We start from the raw sequence: 20,623 nt of genomic DNA, 5'->3' as shown, positions 1-20,623 counted from the left end.
AAAATCACTTCCAATCAAACAATTAGTCAATTAATCAATCAATCAAATAAACAAATTTGTGTTCCTCCCCCCCCCCCCCCCCCCCCATTACCAAAATCAATTCCTTGTAACAAAATGTACAGAAAATTAGGTAATTGATGATGAAGAAAAGAACCAGCTTATATCATGTGAAATTGTGTGTGTCAATAGAGAGCAGCACATCCGTTATTTCTAGAGTCAGAAAAGTATGACTGAACAACAAGAATTCCACAGGAGTGGATGACACGTGTCGCCTGCTCAACGCGGAAAGTTGACACTCGACAGAAAACCCCGTAATATATGTTGAACATTATTGCTTCTAGCATTACCATACAAAATTTGAAAGGAATTGATTAAAAATTAAAAAAAGTTCTTGCATTTACTACACAATGCCCTTATTTGGCAATAAAAGGGGGCATACCTCCACCAAAAATGCATGTAAACTTTTAAAATACGAACTCCTTTGAGCTATATTGGTATGTAATATGTGTACCAAGTTTGAGCTCAATCAACCCAAGGGAACTCAAGTTATAGAATGGAAACCTTGTTTCGGACGCAACCGACGATGCCAAGGACGCCGACAAAGTAATACCTATGTGTCGCCTAGCGTTGCAGGCAGCACAACAATATATGTTAGCTTTTGTTGTGATATGAGAAAGTACCCTCTAATCTCTGCACGTGGTAGTCGCTCATGAATAGTTAATGTTGTATAGATTGTTGAAAGTACTTGGGGGAGAATTTTATAGGGAGTTTAAAGTTGAGAGTCAGTATTCAAGGTTTCGGAATGTGAGCTTCTGAAGAGAGCTCGAGGCCAAGGAAGGCCTCGTCTGGAGGGGCCAGGAATGGTCTGGGAACAGCACTTAAGTGTGCTTCAAACTACATGTTGAATGTTATAACTCTATATAATCTGCTTGCAATATGCTGTCGTATTCCAGAACTTAGTTTAAAATGAAGTCTACTAAAACTTAAGAGAGATCCTGCTCCAGGGTAGGGGTTTGGTCTCCGACTGTCGCAGCCATAATGTGAGGTTAATAAATGTGGTGTTCAGCGTGGTGTGTAACATCCCTGATTCAAATCTAGGAAAGTGGATCCTCCCAATTCTACAGATTAAATAGGATGCCACTACAAACCTTGGCCTCTTTCCCATGAGGCAGTACCCCATGTCTGCGAAGTAGGCGGGTATCATGTGGCTCACGAACACCCAGTAGTCATGGATCATACTGAAAAATAAAACGTCAATTGTTTTTTTCAGCATCACTCATTTTCCTTTTCACAAAACCTAGTACTTCTCCTTGATTCATTTTTACCTTAACAGCAAAGATTTTTTTTCTGGACTTAAGTTAAGTAATGTAGGGACTGTTAAATACAATTTTATTTCTTCGTGGTTTGTTCTTATGGTTTTCTGTTTGATGCACATTTTGTAAATTATTGTACACTTTATAACTACTTGACCAAAGGTAAGGCTAGTCGTTGACTCAACTTTGTAATCAAGTATAGATAAACACTATTATTACTATCTTTCCTGTTAAGTTTTGCTTCATGTTGATGTTGATAAAAAAAAAAAAAAAACTTCTTATTCAACATGACACGCTGTTAAACTTTACTTTGCGTAAAAAATGATGGGATATTTATAAATTACCTAATTATCTAGAAATGAGAAGTTACGAATCATTTAAGAAAGTGAGCACTATAATTGTTTTTCATTGGTAGAAGACATTTTGTATAAATTGAATAAGAAATGAATTGAGGGTTATCGTTAAAGGAAAATTACATGGAATAGAGTCAAATTTGACGGAATTATTAAGGTACATCATTTTACATGTACTTACCTGTTCATTGTGAGGCTAATCTTAGGTCTCCTGAAACAGGAGTCAAGAGGGACTTTTTTCCAGAAATTCATCACAACACCCTCTGTAAAGAACATTTTTCATATCATGTACATCGTGTAATAACCACAAAGAAATAAAATAGCAATGTAAAAACATTAATTCAATTAAGCATGTATTGGTTAACACCTTCAGTTATAAATAAAAAAGAAAATGAATATAATCACAACATACTCGAGCGTCACCAATAAGTGGGTTTTAAAGTTTATAAATGATGTATTGCTATATACAATTTTCACTGCAGTTCAATTTTTGCCTTTGCCCTCCGTAATGAGGTCAAATTGATCAGTACTGCGATTATTTGTAATCAACACAATATACATAGGTATCAAATGTGAAGGGCAAATTTGATATTGGGCGAAAATGGATTTTACCGTTGAAGGGCAAAAAATTGACAAGGTGAAAATTTTGCGATGTACATATACAGTATTATACCATGATGAAAAAATACAAGATTTTATGTTTGAATATAAACAGCACTTTGACATCAAAAGTCAAAATTTTGATAGAACTTCTTTGAAAAAGATGATGTATTATACCTAGTTAGTATTTCACAAATCTATAATTATAATTCATATTGATCAATTTCAGTAGTTTTTAATGTGTAAATGTGTGTTTTGGAAACATTGGACCCCAAAGCATGTTATTTATTTCTCGAATAGCTCTAAACCAGTGTTTGATATTAATATTTTATTAGCTATTACCTCCCTTTGACCTCTGTGTAGCACGAGTTAATGGATGGAATTAATATCTGTGTAAAGCTGGTGATGAGTGCATGGTTGGGAGACAGTTGACAGTTAAGGAAGAGATAAAAAGGATTAGGAGATGAGGAGAGGAAGATGGAAAGAAAAACACAGATACGAAGAAGGAAAGGAAGATGGGACAGGGAATGGGTAGGAGGAGGAAGTTTGGATAGAGGAAAAGATGGAAAGGAGGAGTCGAAGGAAAGAAGGATGGGGAGGAGAATTGGTAGGAGGAGGAAGTTTGGATTTCACATGTCTGTAATTATAATTCATATTGATCAATTTCAGTAGTTTTTAATGTGTAAATGTGTGTTTTGGAATTAACTGCAATAAGTCCAAATTAGACCGCAAAGTATGATATTTCTTTCAAGAACAGCTCTTAAACCAGTGTTAAATATTAATAAATTAGCTGTTACCTCCCTTTGACCTGTAAGTATCACGAGATAATGGATGGAATTAATATGTGTAAAGCTGGTGATGAGTGCATGGTAGGGAGAGAGTTACCAAAGACAGAGATGAAAAGGAGGAGGAGAAGTGGAGAGTAAGATGGAAAGAAGGACGAAGATACGAAGAAGGAAAGAGAATGGGTAAGAGGAGGAAGTTTGGAAAGAGGAAAAAGATGGGAAGGAGGAGTGGAAGGAAAGAAGAATGAGGAGGAGAATTGGTAGGAGGAGGAAGTTTGGAAAGAGGAAAAAGATGGGAAGAAGGAGTGGAAGGAAAGAAGGATGGGGAGGAGAATTGGTGAGAGGAGGAAGTTGGGAAAGAGGAAAAAGATGGGAAGGAGGAGTGGAAGGAAAGAAATATGGAGAGGAGAATGGGTAAGAGGAGGAAGTTGGGAAAGAGGAAGAAGATGGGGAGGAGGAGAGACAAGTTTTTACTGTCAATGGCCCAAGCTGGTGGTTGATAATGGTAGTAACACTTACCCATCTCCCCCCAAGTGAAGGGATTTGTACTGCCTGTGGTACAGTGATAGATAAGGGTTGAGCTAGGCTTGTTAACAGCTGTGTACCACGCCGCCGCGATCATCATGTTGACGGGCATGTCCACAGGCACGATGTCTGCCACACAGCGGAAGTCTCCCTTCACCGACCGCAGGATTCCTTTACCAGCCTGTATACAGATTATGCATGCATACAGTGCATTTTTAACATGTCTAACAGTGATGGCGAAGAGTCTCTTCTTGATACAGAACAAGTATTAAATGCCAATATTTTATGTCCAGTCCATCAAATTCAAGTTATATAAATTATGAAGAATCCATTACAGATAGTTTTAAGTATTTGAAATATCTTTTTTTTTGTTAAGGATTTAGTGTCCTTTTACAACAGCTAACGCAGAATTATGCAAAATATTTGATTTTGCTATACATGTATAAACGATACACAAATTTACCACACACTGATCATTGCTTGTTTGAACTATTATTGTTATTACATATGAAATGTAAATAAAGTGTATATTTCTCTTTATATACGAGAGGTAGAAACAAACACTCGTTACTGTAGATTATTTTTATAGAAACGAGTACATGGTACAATTTTCGCGGTATAGATTGTCCTCGAGACCCTGCTGGAGATTTACTTACAGCAATGTACAAACCACTTGGCCCGTTGTAGTTGTCTATCCACCCCTGAAATCAGTAAACAGTATCACTACAGTGCTACATAGTAAAGGATGCTGTTAAGATAACAGGATATGATTTTCGTAAATTTGTAAATTTCGTAAATATTTTCGTAATCAGTGGGCATTAACAGATAAGATTTTTTTTGCAGAGATGAAGTCTAGGGAAAGGTCATCATGAAATGGGGTGTAGAAAAATGAGTGGGTGAAGTTGTAGAAGGGGCGAAATATGTTGTTTTGTTTAGGTGATTACAGAAAAACTAGAGCTCAGATTTTCGATATACATGTATTGATATGGTAGTGATATGGTAGTTACAACTATGTGTTCTCTATTTGATAAAAATACTTTTGGTATTACCAAAATATGTATGTTAAACTTACATTGTAAAAGTAGGTCACTGCTGCCTAATTCAAAATGTCCAAAAATAGATATTTTCAATTTTGCGACACAATTGAAACCTATTTTTTGGGCATCTGTATCATTTTGTCCCACTAGTTATGTTTCCCTACATTACAATGATATATACAAAATATAAATGTTGCTCAAAGTATTGAACTGACACTATGCGACAACCCACTCACATGAAAACATAATTCATCCGTGGGCTGGACATATGAAAAGATTATGAAATTCTTCCTGGTTATTGAAACTAATGCTTGTGAAAGAAATCCTGATTTGTGATGTCAGAACAGGACATTACACTATGTGTAGGGCTGGTAATTTACCGGGTAAGGTTCCTTCCATGCTGCGCCCACTATGGAGGGACGAACAATGGCTAGGGGAAGGTCAGATCCCTCCTTCACCAACAGGTGCTCCCCCAGCTGTTTGGTATATGTGTATGTGTTGGGTTTGTTACCGATCAGTTTGGGTGTGATCTTTTCAACCATCTCATCATCCATCCATCTATAAAATAACAAGCACAAATAATTAGTAAACAATAATACTAATAATAATCTCCAACATTTCCTATAATGCCCTATCTAGCTAGAATAAGACACTCTAAAGCATTTAACAGGACATAGACATTTACAACTTAAAGTCTAATACAATTAGCATAAACATTAATCAATACAATTTTGAGGAATTCGCAAGAGCTGCCTTATCAGGTGCTAACTACTAGTCCTATGCCACCAGGCTAATATCTCCCTATGTGCGTATACCTGTGTGTGTGCTGGAGGTGTATTGTGTACTATAATTATATGCATCCGATTGGCATATTTAAGGAATAACCAAGAATGTTTTTGGGGTTGCTAGTGTATGTGGGAAATTTTTGGCCGATCATGCATACAAAGTCAATTTTTGCAGTGTTAATTTCGCCCTACACAATTCATTACTATATATATTATATTGTTGTGATGTTTACTTATATTTGCTGTAGTGATAAATTTGCCCTCTTCATAGAAATAATTGAATTATTAACTTCAGGGAATATTTCCTGGTACAGTATACTGTATATACATGTGTGTATACAGTAAATGTATACCGAACAGGTTTTTTTTTTTCAATTATTCCAGGAAACTTGAAATTTGAAGCTTGAATTTATTTACTCAGTGAAGACTGCATTGAATCAACATATAGAATACCTGAAATTCCCAGAAGCTTGTTATTCAAAATTTAAATCCTTTATTCAACTCCTGCTATGAGGCTAGGCTTTTGAACTATTACATAGATCCTTTTAAATTATCAGTAAAATCTTGACGCTATTACCAAGTACGACTCCGACACATTCATGTCAACGCTTTGTGATCATGATAAGACTGCAAATCTGAAAAAACACCCTTTTTGTTGTAAATTATTCACATTAAGCTTTTCTCACCACACATGATGTGTCAGGTGGAGAGGTCACAAAGACATGTCATGAATTCGCACACCACAGGACTTGAGGCAGTTTAGAGGGGACACTCATGATAGTGGCGATACCCTTGATATATTGTTGACTTGCATTGTAATACTTCCTTTTTCTAGATCTATTGATAATGTGTAATGAATGTTAAACTTGAGGATCGATCCTCATACCACTGGCAAAAACTGAAACCAAATATTGGAAATTTATTTTTCTGGCATATATGACTGTAGCTTTGATAAATGATTTTTGAAAAGACATCCATACTTTGTGGGACTTTCATTAGAAAAAAAAAGATAAATAAAAAACCATCAACAGTGTTCTGAGTGTAAAAATATATATTGGGGCTAGACCCGGATTTGAAACCCAGACTTAAGATTGTTACACTATCGCCATAACCGATTAAGCTACCTGGTCAACAGAGTCGGACAGAAGTTAAGGGGAGGTTCCTGTGTATAGGAAAACCCACAGTGCAGTGGGACAGGGACCCTTAAGCTGTACACAAACAAGAGGCCCAGATGGGGGTCATACCCACCAATTATACAAAATTGAGTCCCCTTGGATTTTAAAGATTAATTTGCTATATTTCCCCTATTGGGCCCACGCCCCTCAGCCCCCAGGGGGCCCAGACCCACCATTTATACAAAATTGGTTCCCCTTCCCCCAAGGATGCTTCTGACCAAATTTGGTCAAACTCTGCTCAGTCGTTCATGACAAGTAGCGTTTTAAAGGAAAAGTTGACGGACAGACGGACGACGGATGGACGACGGACGACAGACGCTGCGGTATGGCATAAGCTCACCATGGTCCTTCGGACCAGTTGAGATAAAAATAACAAATGGATAGAGAGGTTCCCCAAACAAATGCAGGTTGGTTGTCATATTTATTTAACTCAAGTTATTTAATTTAAATTTCTTAAAAAAATATGAGGTTTTATTGAGTGTCTTTTTACAGTTTGAAAATTAAACAGTGGGACAAAAACAATTACCAGTCATCACGACTTTGTGGACACAACTTGTTCATATTACATCTAGAAAGCTGTATGCTGCTCTTGAAAATACACGATTCCTGCTTCTGATAGGGGAAACAACGGTCATGAATTATGACCTTGACATCATAATGGAAGATGTCGGCACAGAGCATTGTCATGTGACGTACCAGGTATTTAATCAAAAGATTGACAAATGAAATGACGCCCAGGGTGAAACTCACTAGCGGCATACTAAAATCTTTGCAGGTTTTACCCCGTTTATCCAGTCTGTCCAGGTGAGGAAACCTATCGTGACTGTGGGAAAAATAATCTTCAATAGTCAAAGCCAGAGTCAGTATCAAAACGAATGTTGATACTTATATCAAAGTTTTACTTCACACACAAACAATGCGCGTATTAAACATGTTGCAACATTCCAAGACCGACTGGTCCTTTTGTCAAGCTATGACCGAGTGATCAATTTGTATTGTTTACCTGTACAACAATGTGACGAAATTGTATATTTCTTATGTCACTCGACCCGGGATATTTCGCCCATCGAAAGAGAGTGTACGTGTATATATACAGTTATTATACACTGTATGGTAGTTCATGGATTATTGATTGTTTGTCTGTTTGTTTGTTTGTTTGTGTTTGACGGCCCATCAACAACTGTGGTCATTTAGGGCCATGGTTATTTATTTATTGATTTCATTTTTTTAAACAAACACGTGAATCGCTTTGTTGTACTTCAATTGTCAATACACATCTGGGATGAGGTCTGATTCTTATTTGAGATCATCTGCCCGAGTAGGAGACTGAGGCCAGGTACTTACTCAAGGGCATCTATAAGTCTCTGAGGGTCCACGGGAGGATTGTAAATCATTTCTTCTATAAAAGGTTTATCGCAGTTAGCATAAGCAGTGGACATGTGGAGGAAAACCTGTAACAGAAAAGGACAATGGTGAGGCGATATGTCCTACGATCGTGAGTGCAGTATAAATTGAGGAAAAAAAATATCGGGACTGTATACCGTGAAACTTTCTCATTATGGAGGGACAGAAAAAGGCGAAAATTAAACTGATGTGAAAATTTCCCGTTAACAGTATCATGAAGCATACATAGATACATTTCCTTCATCCTTTTACTCTCTAAAACCATTTCATTAACTTTGGTACAAACATTCAGAGTTCATGTAATTAACTAACTAGGGAAACTGTGACATATAATCCCTGCTTGAGTTTACTAGGTTTCCGAAGCAGTATAATCAAAAGTTTCAAGGGTCATAACGCTGGAAAAACAGTTGAATTGTAAATTCCTTTCTTCATGCACATCTACACATGGTGTACTTTGAATGCTAAGTTACAAAAAAATCCAGCCAATGGTTTAGGAGGAGTTGCGCTTATAACAAGGATCATGGACATGTACATATAGGGACAGACAGACAGACAGGGTGATTCCTTGCTGGAGTACAATGATCCAATTTTACACCAATTTGAGCATTTGAGGGCACTCATCTTTGCTGGATTGTGGATGCTGCATAATAAGTTGTGATCATGTTATACGCATACACGTCAGCTTTGTGCAGCAAAATATATCATTTGTCAATACAACTGTAGTTGTAGTTCTCAATCTTCATTTTATGTATTTGATGAAAAAAGGAATGTCACACTTTTTTCTATATATAAACATTATAAACGGCAATAATAAACAAACCTCCAGATGTTTAAATTTCCGACAGAATTTCACCATCCGCCGAATACCGAGAAGATTCATCTCTACCGCAAAACGAAGGGGTTCATCGAACCGCACTGTAGCTGCTCCATGGAATACCACATCTACTTTTTCCTGGAGTAGTTTCGCGTCTTCCTCGGACACTCCGAGATCATCCACAGCAATATCTCCATTGATAGGATGGATTTTCTTGTGAAATTCTGGCTGTTCATTTCTTAACTTTTCAAATGCCTAGAAGTTAGAGAAAGAGTTCATCATTTACAATGTAAAACCCGAAATTATAACAGTATAAATGTCAATATATCAACCACTGATCAATGACTGTATACATACAAGTCAGCTACCATATATATATATAGTAATTCTAAATCCTAAACAAATAGTACTCTCTGCCTTAAGACCATAATTATGTATTTCTATTGCTGTGATATATATCGCTATGGCGGGTACGTACATAGCGGACGCCCGCTAAAGCGAACTATTATATTATGTGACGTCATAAATTATGATGTCACAACATCTACTTCAAATAAACCGTCTGAAGAATCTCCTAGAAGAGATGAAAGTACTTAAGACTCGTTGTTGAGAATTTTTCTTTTTACATTATTTCTTTGTCCGTAATGATAATTTTTCTGCTTTTAAAATATATATACAATGTATATATATGTAGAGCATGGTGGTCAAAGAAGTAATATCAATGGTTAATTCCCATAGAACACTTGAACCTTACAAATGTATATTTGTAGGATCCAAATTACTTATAAAGTTACTGCTGGTTGAGAATGAATGATACATTTGAATTCTTGGGGGAGGAACAATTACCTTATGATGAAAAAAATAATGCACACAATGAGAATATTACACAGCTGAAATACTGTCAATTTTTCAGCTCAAACTAAATTACACGGGGATGCTGAAAACACTGCAGAAGACTGATTGATCACATGACTGGAACGACCAATCAGAAATCAAAAAAGGACTGCAAAGAATCACTTCATGTCAATCTAGACCTGTCATAGTTCATAAACTGCATTTATTAGTTCGAATTGGTACCGTATACAATTTTGTATGGTAATTAATAATTCATACAATCAAACAGAATATGAGTCTGATGTCAATTCAATATGAAATATATGAATAGTGAAAATTCATATTTTCAGCTGTTATCACAGGTGTTTCAAGAAATTAAAAAAAAAAAGACAATTAACAAGCATGGCAATCATATATTTCATAAAGTTTGCATGGCTTTTTAAGTCAGGCCAGGTGAGCGATAAAAAGAGATAAAATATATACAGTAACACGTACACTTGTGCATTGTGAATATGATGCAATGAGTCCAATACATTGTATATAATATGAAGGTTGTGTATTTTGATATATTGAAAAGTGATTGTTCAACATTTGCTAAGTGGACTTTAATTTCTTAACTAATAAATGAAAGCACTCTAGCACTTGCGATAAGAGTCTGTACATGGCCCCGAGTATATATACAGATGTACATGTACTTTAGGGTTAAAAATGTATTTTAAACAATATTTCTTCATTCTAACGCCTCTAGTATGAATATACATTTCAAAACTTACCTAAAATGACAAAAATATGTTTTTATCAACTTATAATTGGGGATATATATGACAGCATGATATTTGGTGCCATATTCGAATGATGTCAATTAAGCTTGAAAACAGGGCTGCGTGCCGTCTTGAATGTGAAACTCAACAAATTCCATCATTTTCTGTTATTATTTTGTTATATTTGCTTAGGTAGGTAATTATAAGTGAAATCAATTAATATCTGAAAGTGTATGTAGTAAAGGTTTTCCAAACCAACCACTTCTGCTACCCTTGCTATATCTGTATCTAAATAGAATTTTTTTCAAATTCATACAAAATAACGCTTTTGATATATCTGTTCACTTTTTTTCATTGAGTGCATGAGCTCTATAGAAAGTGTATCTGGTACTTCAGACTTATAAGCTATCTATATATATAGGGCCTATATATGTATTCTTAATTGTCGACATGCCCGGTTCAGATTGCCGGAGCTCAGAGGAGCTCAGAATCGTAAGTAGCTTATACCTATTACATGTCCATAGCCTTACTCTACTGGCTCATATCGCAATATACAGGATAATACCTGCTTATACATATATATATATATACACATGTATATGTACAATGTATATACCATTATATATTACTACATGACATATACATACACGTTTCATCAAAAACAGACATTGATATATATATATCATACCAATTTATCATGGGGAAATCAGCTTGGGAGTGGAATGAATTTAGTTAAGAGACATTTGTGTGTCTCCTACAGTGGAATATAATCAAACATGATAAGTGTGTATTAAACAACGGTTAAATTATATTTCTCTAATGGAAGAAAAAGACGAACTATAACGGAATAGTGAAGTGCTCAGGCCTAGCTATAGGGTCCCAATGCTTTCGGCCTCCTGACCTTCTGCAAGGGCGAAAGTCAATAATGGATTCAAGTCATGTCCATTTTGCTTCTTAAATTGTATTCACTGGGACTTTAAGCCTTTCACCACTGTAGACCATAATGGACTCATCCATATCAATGCATGGTAGAGTCTACTAAAGTTACATAGGGGTGAAAGGATTAAATTCAGATGCATATCTGTACATGTATAGTCAAATAACACAGAAAACAACATTTCTATATAACGTACCCACAAAGCATGAGTTCTGTTTACATAAAAATGTTTAACAGTGAAAGCAGGTGAAGGCCAAAACCCTTCCTGAAGTAAGCTACAGATCTAGATGAGAAATTTAAAAGTTCTAGATAGCCCTTAAAAAAAAGCACAAAACAAACTGATTTACTTTAAATTTCTTCATGAAACTGTTCTCGAGCTCAAACGGACAGATTATATTGTGTGTTCAAGCCCTTGCTAAGGTGATAAACTAGTAAATATAAAATCATTTCGTCAATGATTTTGAAGAATTTTGGAGATTGAGGCTTAAAATCGAACACTGTTTTCAGTATTTACACCTGACCTTTTGACTGCAGAAACATAAATATGGACCAAGTTATATGCCATATATTTCAAAGGCTATATATATATTTATTGATGTGAAAACATGTAAGGGTCAAAACCCCTCGTGAAACACATGTAAATGATTATAAACTCTTAGTCTATATAGGTATTAAATACCTTATAAGGAAATGGATATAGTTTGTGACTGAAACAATATCTTATTTGTATTTAATTACATGTATATGATACGTTCAAGTATATGCTTATGATTAATATATACTGAAGTGTAAAATATTAATTAAGGAACCATCTATCTGTGTGTGTCCTGTAGAATGACGTTAACTAGAATTTAAGGACTAATGAACATTTGTTATGTGAATGGCATAACATTAACCTGAATACAACACTTAAATTATCTTTTATATAATTAATTTGCACAAATCTATATATGAGGCCAAAAAGATATTATGTATGTTTCTGGTACTGCACTGAAAAAATTAGGGTAAGGTATATTAGACAAGATTTATTTATTTATTTAAGTGTTTTTTATGGGATGCAGGGTTAGGAGGAATTACAAAAATAACCTAACATATTTTTAGGACTTTTAAATAAAAATATGGGATTTAAGTTTGGTTTTGATTTTTTTTCCACAAAGTAGAGAGGGAACATATATATAGTTGCCTTGTTTGTTTGTCCATTTATTTATTTGCATCCTCCGATTCCAACACAGGATGGAGTGCGCTCCAGTGAAAAAATTGTAAGGGTTGGAGGTAAAACCAGGGTAGGTCAGGGTACCTGAAACATAATTTTTTCTGTGGCCTGACATTTTACACTTTTTCAAATATTCATGATCAGCTATATCATTAGGATAGCTTGTAGCTGGTATACATGTATTATACCTTGAGCAAGAAATTAGTAAAAATATTACGATAGATCAGATTCTCTTTAAAACCAACTTATGATCGATTTAATAACTGTTTATGTGGTTCAGGCCAGGAAGTGATTGTTCCTCATAAACAACTCTAGTCTGATCTTTTTTACTAAGACAGACAACCATCCTCATAGGTGCTGCTATCAGGTTTAAAATCAGGGATATGAAATTCGAGGTTTAAAATATTAGCTGTGTCAGAATATTGCCGAAATCTTGCAATAATGATTTTCTGGTTTTATATATATATTCATTGTATGTGAATGAAATTGGGCTAAATATATTCGTAAATGTAGCGTGAACTCAGATTAAAACAATACAAACATCATTTGAATAAAGCATATAGTGCCGTTAAGACTTATATTACAAAGGTCAAATATATGTTACATAGCATTAGATATAATATCAATAGATATTTTCTTTTAAAAAATATGTGTTGTATATACAATTCATTGGATTGTTTTTCTTCAAATCTGCACATGTACATAAAATTTATAAATCTGTCAACAGATATCCGCGAACTGTTGCTAAGTTACAGCATCGGATTAATTGAGCTACGTATGAATGATTGATGACATGTTTGCGTTTTTATTGCGATGGTATATGAAATTTAAAATTTAAGCTTATGGAATTAATGATGATGATGATCAGTCAATGGCAGATGGTTCAGCCTTGTAGAAATGAATTGATACATAAAGTGCGGTTGAACAGATAAACATGCTGCATTATTCAAAATGTTGATCAGGTGCAGTCAAATTTTTTTCTCACAGGCTTTCACAAAAAAATTCTATTAAAAACAAATATTTTGGCTTCAAGACTTGAAATCAAAACTGATTCCACCGAGAGAGGAAACATTTACTACACAAAACTTCCCCGATAAAATTCTCATGAACTCCGTTATCTTTTATTCAATTTATATGATTTATCTCAACTTTGCAACACATATACCTGTATCAAAACAAGTATTAAAGCATTTGAAGTCTTAACACAATCTGACCCCTGAAGACACATTTGAACTCTTCCAATTCAAATGTTGGAATAGTTCATTACGAGACTCAGGGGTGAACGAGTTGAAGATTCACTCACATGCAAATCTCCAACACCTGTACACCACCTTAAAACCAGCAGATAGTTATTAACATTATTAGTACGATGTTAGCGGATGAAATAATAAAAGACTTCATAAGGAATATGATACATACCGTGAAAATATTTTGGGGTTATCTGATTATTTTTTTTTAACGTTTTTGCTTCGTTTGATAAGAACGACTTTAAAAGTGATCACTGTGTAATAAATATATGTAAACAGAAAGTCATGCAGAATCACACCCATGTTCATGTAATACACTGTTAGGTTTTCCTTTTCAATACAAGATCGATGTTAGAAGGTTAAAATCCAGTCACAAATGATATGTGCAACTGAAAAAATGCAACAAGAACAATAATGCGAATTTCTCTCATTTCCTTGTGTGTAAGATAGAGCTCGAGCGAGGTGTCCAGGGTAAGAAAGGAGTGTAGGAAATTTCTGTCTTAAACCCCATTTCACGTGACGTCACAATGGCTCAACCATGACGTGACGTCATGAATTAGGAACTCTCTAATGCCGCAATGCTGAAAAGGCGACGTGATGAAATTACAACCTTTTACGGTATACTAACTGTACACGTTAGAAAGATGTGATTATTTTTTCTGTGCAAACATTGTTTGCTAATATGGGATACGCTAAATCTGGCTGGCTGATTCATGGTTTCTGAGCTTATTCTGGTTGTTGGAATGAGAGAAAAATACTCTTTCATGCCCAAGGATGTAGGATAGGGAAATACCACCCTCAAGATTTTCAAATTTGGTAAAACCCGAGGCTTTACACCCATGGGCATGAAAGAGTCTTATATAATATCATGTGTAAAGAAAAGCAGTATATTCTATGACTAAAGTCTATGGTTTCTCCAGAATATCAGCTATTAGGGGTGCCAAATCTTACCGGTATCTGCAACCAATCACTCTGTCCAATTAGAAAGATGGAAGAAGAACACATTTGATTTTAACCCTTGTAGTGCTACGACAGCCTTTTGGCTGTTTACTGGGNGGGTTAATATGAATAAAGGTTAGTACACTGTACATGTATACAATTTCACGGAATAGCTAGTTCCGAGTAAAAAATAATGTTAAACCTGTTGATGCTCATATACATACTCAGCTATCACAATGCTGCTGAATATCTAGTAAAAATGATATTGATCAGATCATGAGCATTCAGGTATGAAGGTTTATAAGTTTGTATGAATTTCCTGTTAGTGTACAAACCTTTGTATGCATAATCAAATGGCAAGGGCTATTTATATCCGACACGGTGAATCAAATACACCTTGAAAGAGCGTTAAATAATTCAGGAAAAAAAATGAAAGACTTTGTACTCCGAACATCATCCCTCTAAATCTACCTCACTTGGGCCTTTCTTCACTTATTTTGGTTTATATGTTAATTTTAACCTTGAGGCTACGGAATCAGAACTATTGCATCATCTTTAGCTAGTTATCCGAGTTGTGGTTTTCATAATTACGCCTGATTTTTTTTTTTTTTTTTTTTACACATTACCATTAATATTGCAAAGACTTAACAACTTGAACCCTTATTTATGAAAGCTAATTTTAATTCACATTTCATTGCACTGTCATTTGAAGGTCGAACAATTCCGTTTTGTTTTGAATTCTTATTTGGGAAACTTTGAAGAAAATTCCGGAAAAATAATTGTTTCGAATTTGGCCCCAAAATGCCCTAGGTGCTGACTGATATACAGTGTGTATACGTGTATATCTAGGGTAATGCAAGGTCATGATCACCCCTACTGTTGTAACTTAAGTACCTGATCATAGCATATCAGGTATAGTATAACTATACACCCCCCTGATATCGCTGTCACCACTATAACCCTGAACTTATATTACCTAATATAGGGTACCCCGGTATCACAATCAAGTTATCTTATCCGGAAATGTTTGCCAAGTCTGAACTAGAAAGTATTAACTTTGATCTGTGATCAAGGACCACCTTATCACCATGTACACCTATTAATATCATTAATACTTGTACGAATACACAGACTAGATTTATGTAATATGCATGCATATGATGATATTGGCACCTATATATATATATATATATCAATCTATGCCACTGATCAAGGGACCATGCTTGATGTGTAATTTTTGAAAAAGGTTCCAGCTTCATAGTTACCCTACTGCAATGCTGGAAAAGATTCCCCCCCCCCCCCCCGTAAGACAGATTTTCCCTAGTCTTCCTTAGCTGACACATACTCGAGCTCCCCTGCTCCACGTGCACCCTCACAAAGGAGTCACATTCCCAGGCTTGGCCTGAATGGGGTCCTCCCTGTGCACGATCAATAGCTAGCCACCGGGAACTGTCACCCCTACAAATCTAAACTGGACTTGCCCTGAGTCTCTGATAAGGTTCAAATGTGACTTTAGGGGTGAAGGGTTTAAAGAAAAAAAAAGAAAAAAAAATATATATATATACATGAGGGTCACGACGCAGCCACCAAATGTATCATAAGTGTATGCGAATGCCACCTATATCCTGCCACTGAGTATAAACACTTCGCGGTTGCTTTACAATTACCCAAATGTTAGTCCTGGTAATATTATAGTGCAGTGCTGGAAAAGTTAGCTTGCCAAAATACCAAAAATTACCAAAATATAAATTTTTGAGATAATTTTGCCATATGAATTATTACGAAAGTAGGTAACTCGGCTTTTTATCTTGTTGATGCTCAGATGTGACATTGACTTGCCACTTATTTATGCAAAACAAAACGAGTAGTTGACAAATCATTCTCCAAAAAAGTTTCACATGGTGTATGCATGATAGCTTTTAATTATTAGGTTTGAGAACAATATTCTGTCTTTGCGTATTGCAGAGTTATCTTCTCTTTGAGCAGGTGTTGATTGTTACGTCATTTGTTTGTGTAAGAAAATTACATCGTTTTCTCAAAAATTGATGACGTTACTCTCTCAAACAAATACCGTAACAATCAATACCTGCTCACAAGAGCAGATAACTCTGAAATACGAATAGACGAAATAGCCTTAGTTTAGGTTTTGTATATCAGTAAGTCAGGTGAGAATTTCTTGGAAAATGATTTGTTTACTGATCGTTTTGCTTTGCAGAAATAAGTGGCAAGTCGAGGTCGCATAGGAACATTAACATGATAAAAAGCCGAGTTATACCTACTCACGTGATAATTATCTCGGCAAAAGTATCTCGGAAAATGTAAAAAAATATGTCGACATAATTTAAACGTTATTGCGACAAGTTCTTATCATGTTGTCGACATCTTTTGAAAATTGTGTCGACATAGGAAACTCACAAGTCGAAAGACGATGGCAGAAATATATACCACCATAGTGGTATATAGTAACCATAGTTACATATACATATATATACTGCAATTCAGTGATAGCAAAAATATACGAACAAATAACATTATGCAATTAGGAACTATTTAGAGTGATGAAGCCTTCGAATTCTGCCAAGATGAAGTTCAGCTTTTGTGTCAATATTATTACAAAAGAGGTAAAAATCAGTATCGTTACATCTTCAGTGTCCTGTAAGGCAACAACTGAGCTCATTTAAAGCTAGAGGTTTCTAAAATATACCATGATTCAAATGTATATTAAACAGGATTTGACTCTAATAGTTAATTAGCCAGCATTCCAATTGCAAAAGGTTGCCAAAAATTAAGCTGAGGTGCTTACGGTAAAAACCTCCCAGCTAAATAAGTAGTCCAACAGGCTCCTTTAAGTACCAAATACAGTTGAATTTCCCACATTGAAACAAACTTTGATTGCAAAAAAGAAATCTATATCTTGAGTTCTCAGAATTCACTAGCGTACAGAAATTTAAGTCAGGAAAAGCCAAATTTTGTCAACCCTCTGTTTACATCCAACAGAATTTAACGACTTGAAACCAACAGCATTAAAATTTTAGAACATTTGAAATTATTTGGGTTTAAAGCAATGTTTAAAGCTACCATATAGTATCAACCCATATATCTACCAAAATATTTCAACCCTGCTGGTAACTTGACAAGAAATCTTTAGTGTCGAACCCTAAACATCCACTGTTATGTAAATGTGTTAATTGATCATGAGTGGCATAGGGCCCCAAAACTGTCGCACGAAAAGATTTTGTAAGTCATTATGAAATTTGAAAAAAAATGCTTTTTAAATGTTAAATGTGTAAATTAATCTGTTCATTTATTTTTATGTAAAGACATTTGAGATTGGTCGCAAAAATACATGTGCTTTACTCACCGATTTTTCTATAAGTTCATGACTTCGTTCGTAAATATCCTGAGAATTCTTGGGACGCATCAACAAGTAAAGAGTTCCGATGTCTGGACAACTTCGTAACAGTTTCTCCACAAGCACCTTCCCTAGGAATCCTGTGCCCCCCGTGATAAAAATGTTTTTCCCGGCAAAATGATTCGCAATTGCTGAAACTGTCTCTCCTTCCTCCATGGTGCTGTTGGGTTGGTATGTGAATAAACCCTATGAATTGATGTTAGTTGGCACTTTTTGTATCTAGTACAGATGTTTAAGAATTCCGAAAATCAGATGGTGATATTAATTGCAGTTCCGGTATTGATGGCACAGAACACTGAAACGGACCTGAAATGGACAAAAGATCATAAAAGATATAATTATAGATATTAATATAAGTTTATTTTATACTGTAGCTAAAACACTTTACTTTCAAATTGTCCTATAGTGGCTAGTATATATAGGTTGATATAAATTAAATAACGCCAACATTTGACGAGACCGGACAATCCTAAAGTGCTTCTTCAACTCTTTTGAGCTCTGTAGGAATATAAGTGACCTTCATAGTGACATAATGAAAAATGAAGTTACAATGATTACCCATACTATAATGTACCAGTAGGTATATATATATATATATGTGTGTACTGATGTTTTAAACTCTAACTTAAATTACCAGCAAAAGTTACAAAGTAACGATTGACCTCTGATCATGATTAGCAACAATAGTGTTACAAAGCGATAAACATTTCCATGTCACTGAGGTCACTTAACTCATTCATCCCTGAAATCCTTAATGAACTATTCCAACCTTTGAATCGGAAGGGTTCAAATGTGTCTTCAGAGGTGAATGATCATGAGTTAATGTCTACATATTATAGCCTCTGTTAGGAGTCGAACCCAGAACTACAGACAAGTTCAGCACTCTACCGACTGATGAGTTAACTCATTCACCCCTATATATAAAGACACATTTGAACTCTTCCAATTCAAAGGTTGGAATAGTTCATTATGAAACTTCAGGGGTGAATGAGTAAAAAGCGAAAGTACGTCTAGCAAAGTCAGCAATACAATGAAGAGTGACTAGACAGTTCAACATATTGTGGTTTACAACTAACTTCCTCACCAGCTGTGGTCATATACAATCTAAAGATCTAGAGGAGAAAGAATTCATTTTCTAAATACACATGCAACAGGCGTCAATATAAATACTACTTATATTACTGTACACGTGGAAGTTAACACATGGTCACAGCTAAATTTGCTGCATCAATTCCCTCAATATATCAAATGTTTTAATAATCAAACGTTGCTTATCACATAAGCTATGAAACAGAATGAAGGCAATACAATTAATGCTAGCTCTTTTAAAAGTTTGGTCCCTGAATCGAACTTGCTGCAGCAGACACAGTAATATTTAGGAGTACCTGTAAATTCAAATATTTCATGGACCCATGCAGTATTGATATCTTAAGTTGAACATCATATGACATGCTCATGCATGTAAAATGTACGTTTAAAATATATATTGATAATATCTGAGTTGCAACCACACAATTTGGTTTCCCAGTCGGGAATTCTAAAGGGACAAATCAGAAAAAAATGACACAATCTTTAATCGGGAATGGTCCCGTCAAATGGGTCAAAAAAGGTACCTGACCTGACAGTGCATCCGTGCATTTCATATAGCATAATTTGAGATCTACAATATGTACGAACAAACCACAAATACAAATAGGATGGAAAAAATATATGACTTAGTTTTTCTTAAATTTCAGCCTATACATGTTTGCATATAGGTCACCCAGTAGACTTGCTGCATCATATGCATAAGGTTAGTTGTTCATGCATATAGAAAAATGTAGAATATGTGACCGACCTCTGTGGGAGAAACCACATGTAAATGCAGCTTTGTGTAGTCTCAAGTATCTGTACTGCAACAGTTTATCTTTATGTACCACTGTGTTTTGTATCCAAACACAGAGCTACCTATATATCATTGTCATCCCTGTATTACCTGTCTGTTTTACCTATAATAATAGCAGCACTGATTTACCTGCCTGTTTTACCTATAATAATGTCAGCACTGATTTACCTATACTAATGTCAGCACTTCACTGTCATCCCTGTATTACCTGTCTGTTTTACCTATAATAATGTCAGCACTGAAATACCTATTCTAATGTCAGCACTTCACTGTCATCCCTGATTTACCTGTCTGTTTTACCTATAATAATGTCAGCACTGAAATACCTATACTAATGTCAGCACTTCACTGTCATCCCTGATTTACCTGTCTGTTTTACCTATAATAATGTCAGCACTGATTTACCTATACTAATGTCAGCACTTCACTGTCATCCCTGTATTACCTGTCTGTTTTACCTATAATAATGTCAGCACTGAAATACCTATTCTAATGTCAGCACTTCACTGTCATCCCTGATTTACCTGTCTGTTTTACCTAGGCCTATAATAATGGCAGCGCTGATTTACCTGTTTGTTTTACCTAAAATGATGTCAGCACTTCA

General features: G+C 35.3%; 1 protein-coding gene across 2 annotated transcripts in view; it reads right to left on the bottom strand.

Moving 5' to 3' along the window:
• LOC110459899 (fatty acyl-CoA reductase 1-like) overlaps positions 1-20,623 on the bottom strand; it is a 34,823-nt gene that overhangs the window by 7,326 nt on the left and 6,874 nt on the right. The window contains exons 2-10 of one of the 2 annotated variants that reach the window (XM_021512378.1): positions 18,084-18,440; positions 14,735-14,755; positions 8,798-9,046; positions 7,918-8,024; positions 4,994-5,171; positions 4,233-4,277; positions 3,571-3,757; positions 1,848-1,929; positions 1,149-1,238 (exon numbers count right to left, since the gene is read on the bottom strand). In XM_021512378.1, the coding sequence (XP_021368053.1) occupies positions 1,149-1,238; positions 1,848-1,929; positions 3,571-3,757; positions 4,233-4,277; positions 4,994-5,171; positions 7,918-8,024; positions 8,798-9,046; positions 14,735-14,755; positions 18,084-18,290 (1,166 nt within the window). In that variant the 5' untranslated portion in view covers positions 18,291-18,440. The remainder of the gene's footprint in view (positions 1-1,148; positions 1,239-1,847; positions 1,930-3,570; positions 3,758-4,232; positions 4,278-4,993; positions 5,172-7,917; positions 8,025-8,797; positions 9,047-14,734; positions 14,756-18,083; positions 18,441-20,623) is intronic. The other variant, XM_021512379.1, reaches the window with a different exon arrangement.

Source organism: Mizuhopecten yessoensis, unplaced genomic scaffold (assembly GCF_002113885.1).
Source record: "Mizuhopecten yessoensis strain PY_sf001 unplaced genomic scaffold, ASM211388v2 scaffold10275, whole genome shotgun sequence".
Lineage (NCBI taxonomy): Eukaryota > Metazoa > Mollusca > Bivalvia > Pectinida > Pectinidae > Mizuhopecten > Mizuhopecten yessoensis.
The sequence above is the reverse complement of the archived record's forward strand: the minus strand, read 5'-3'. Positions and strand labels throughout refer to the sequence as shown.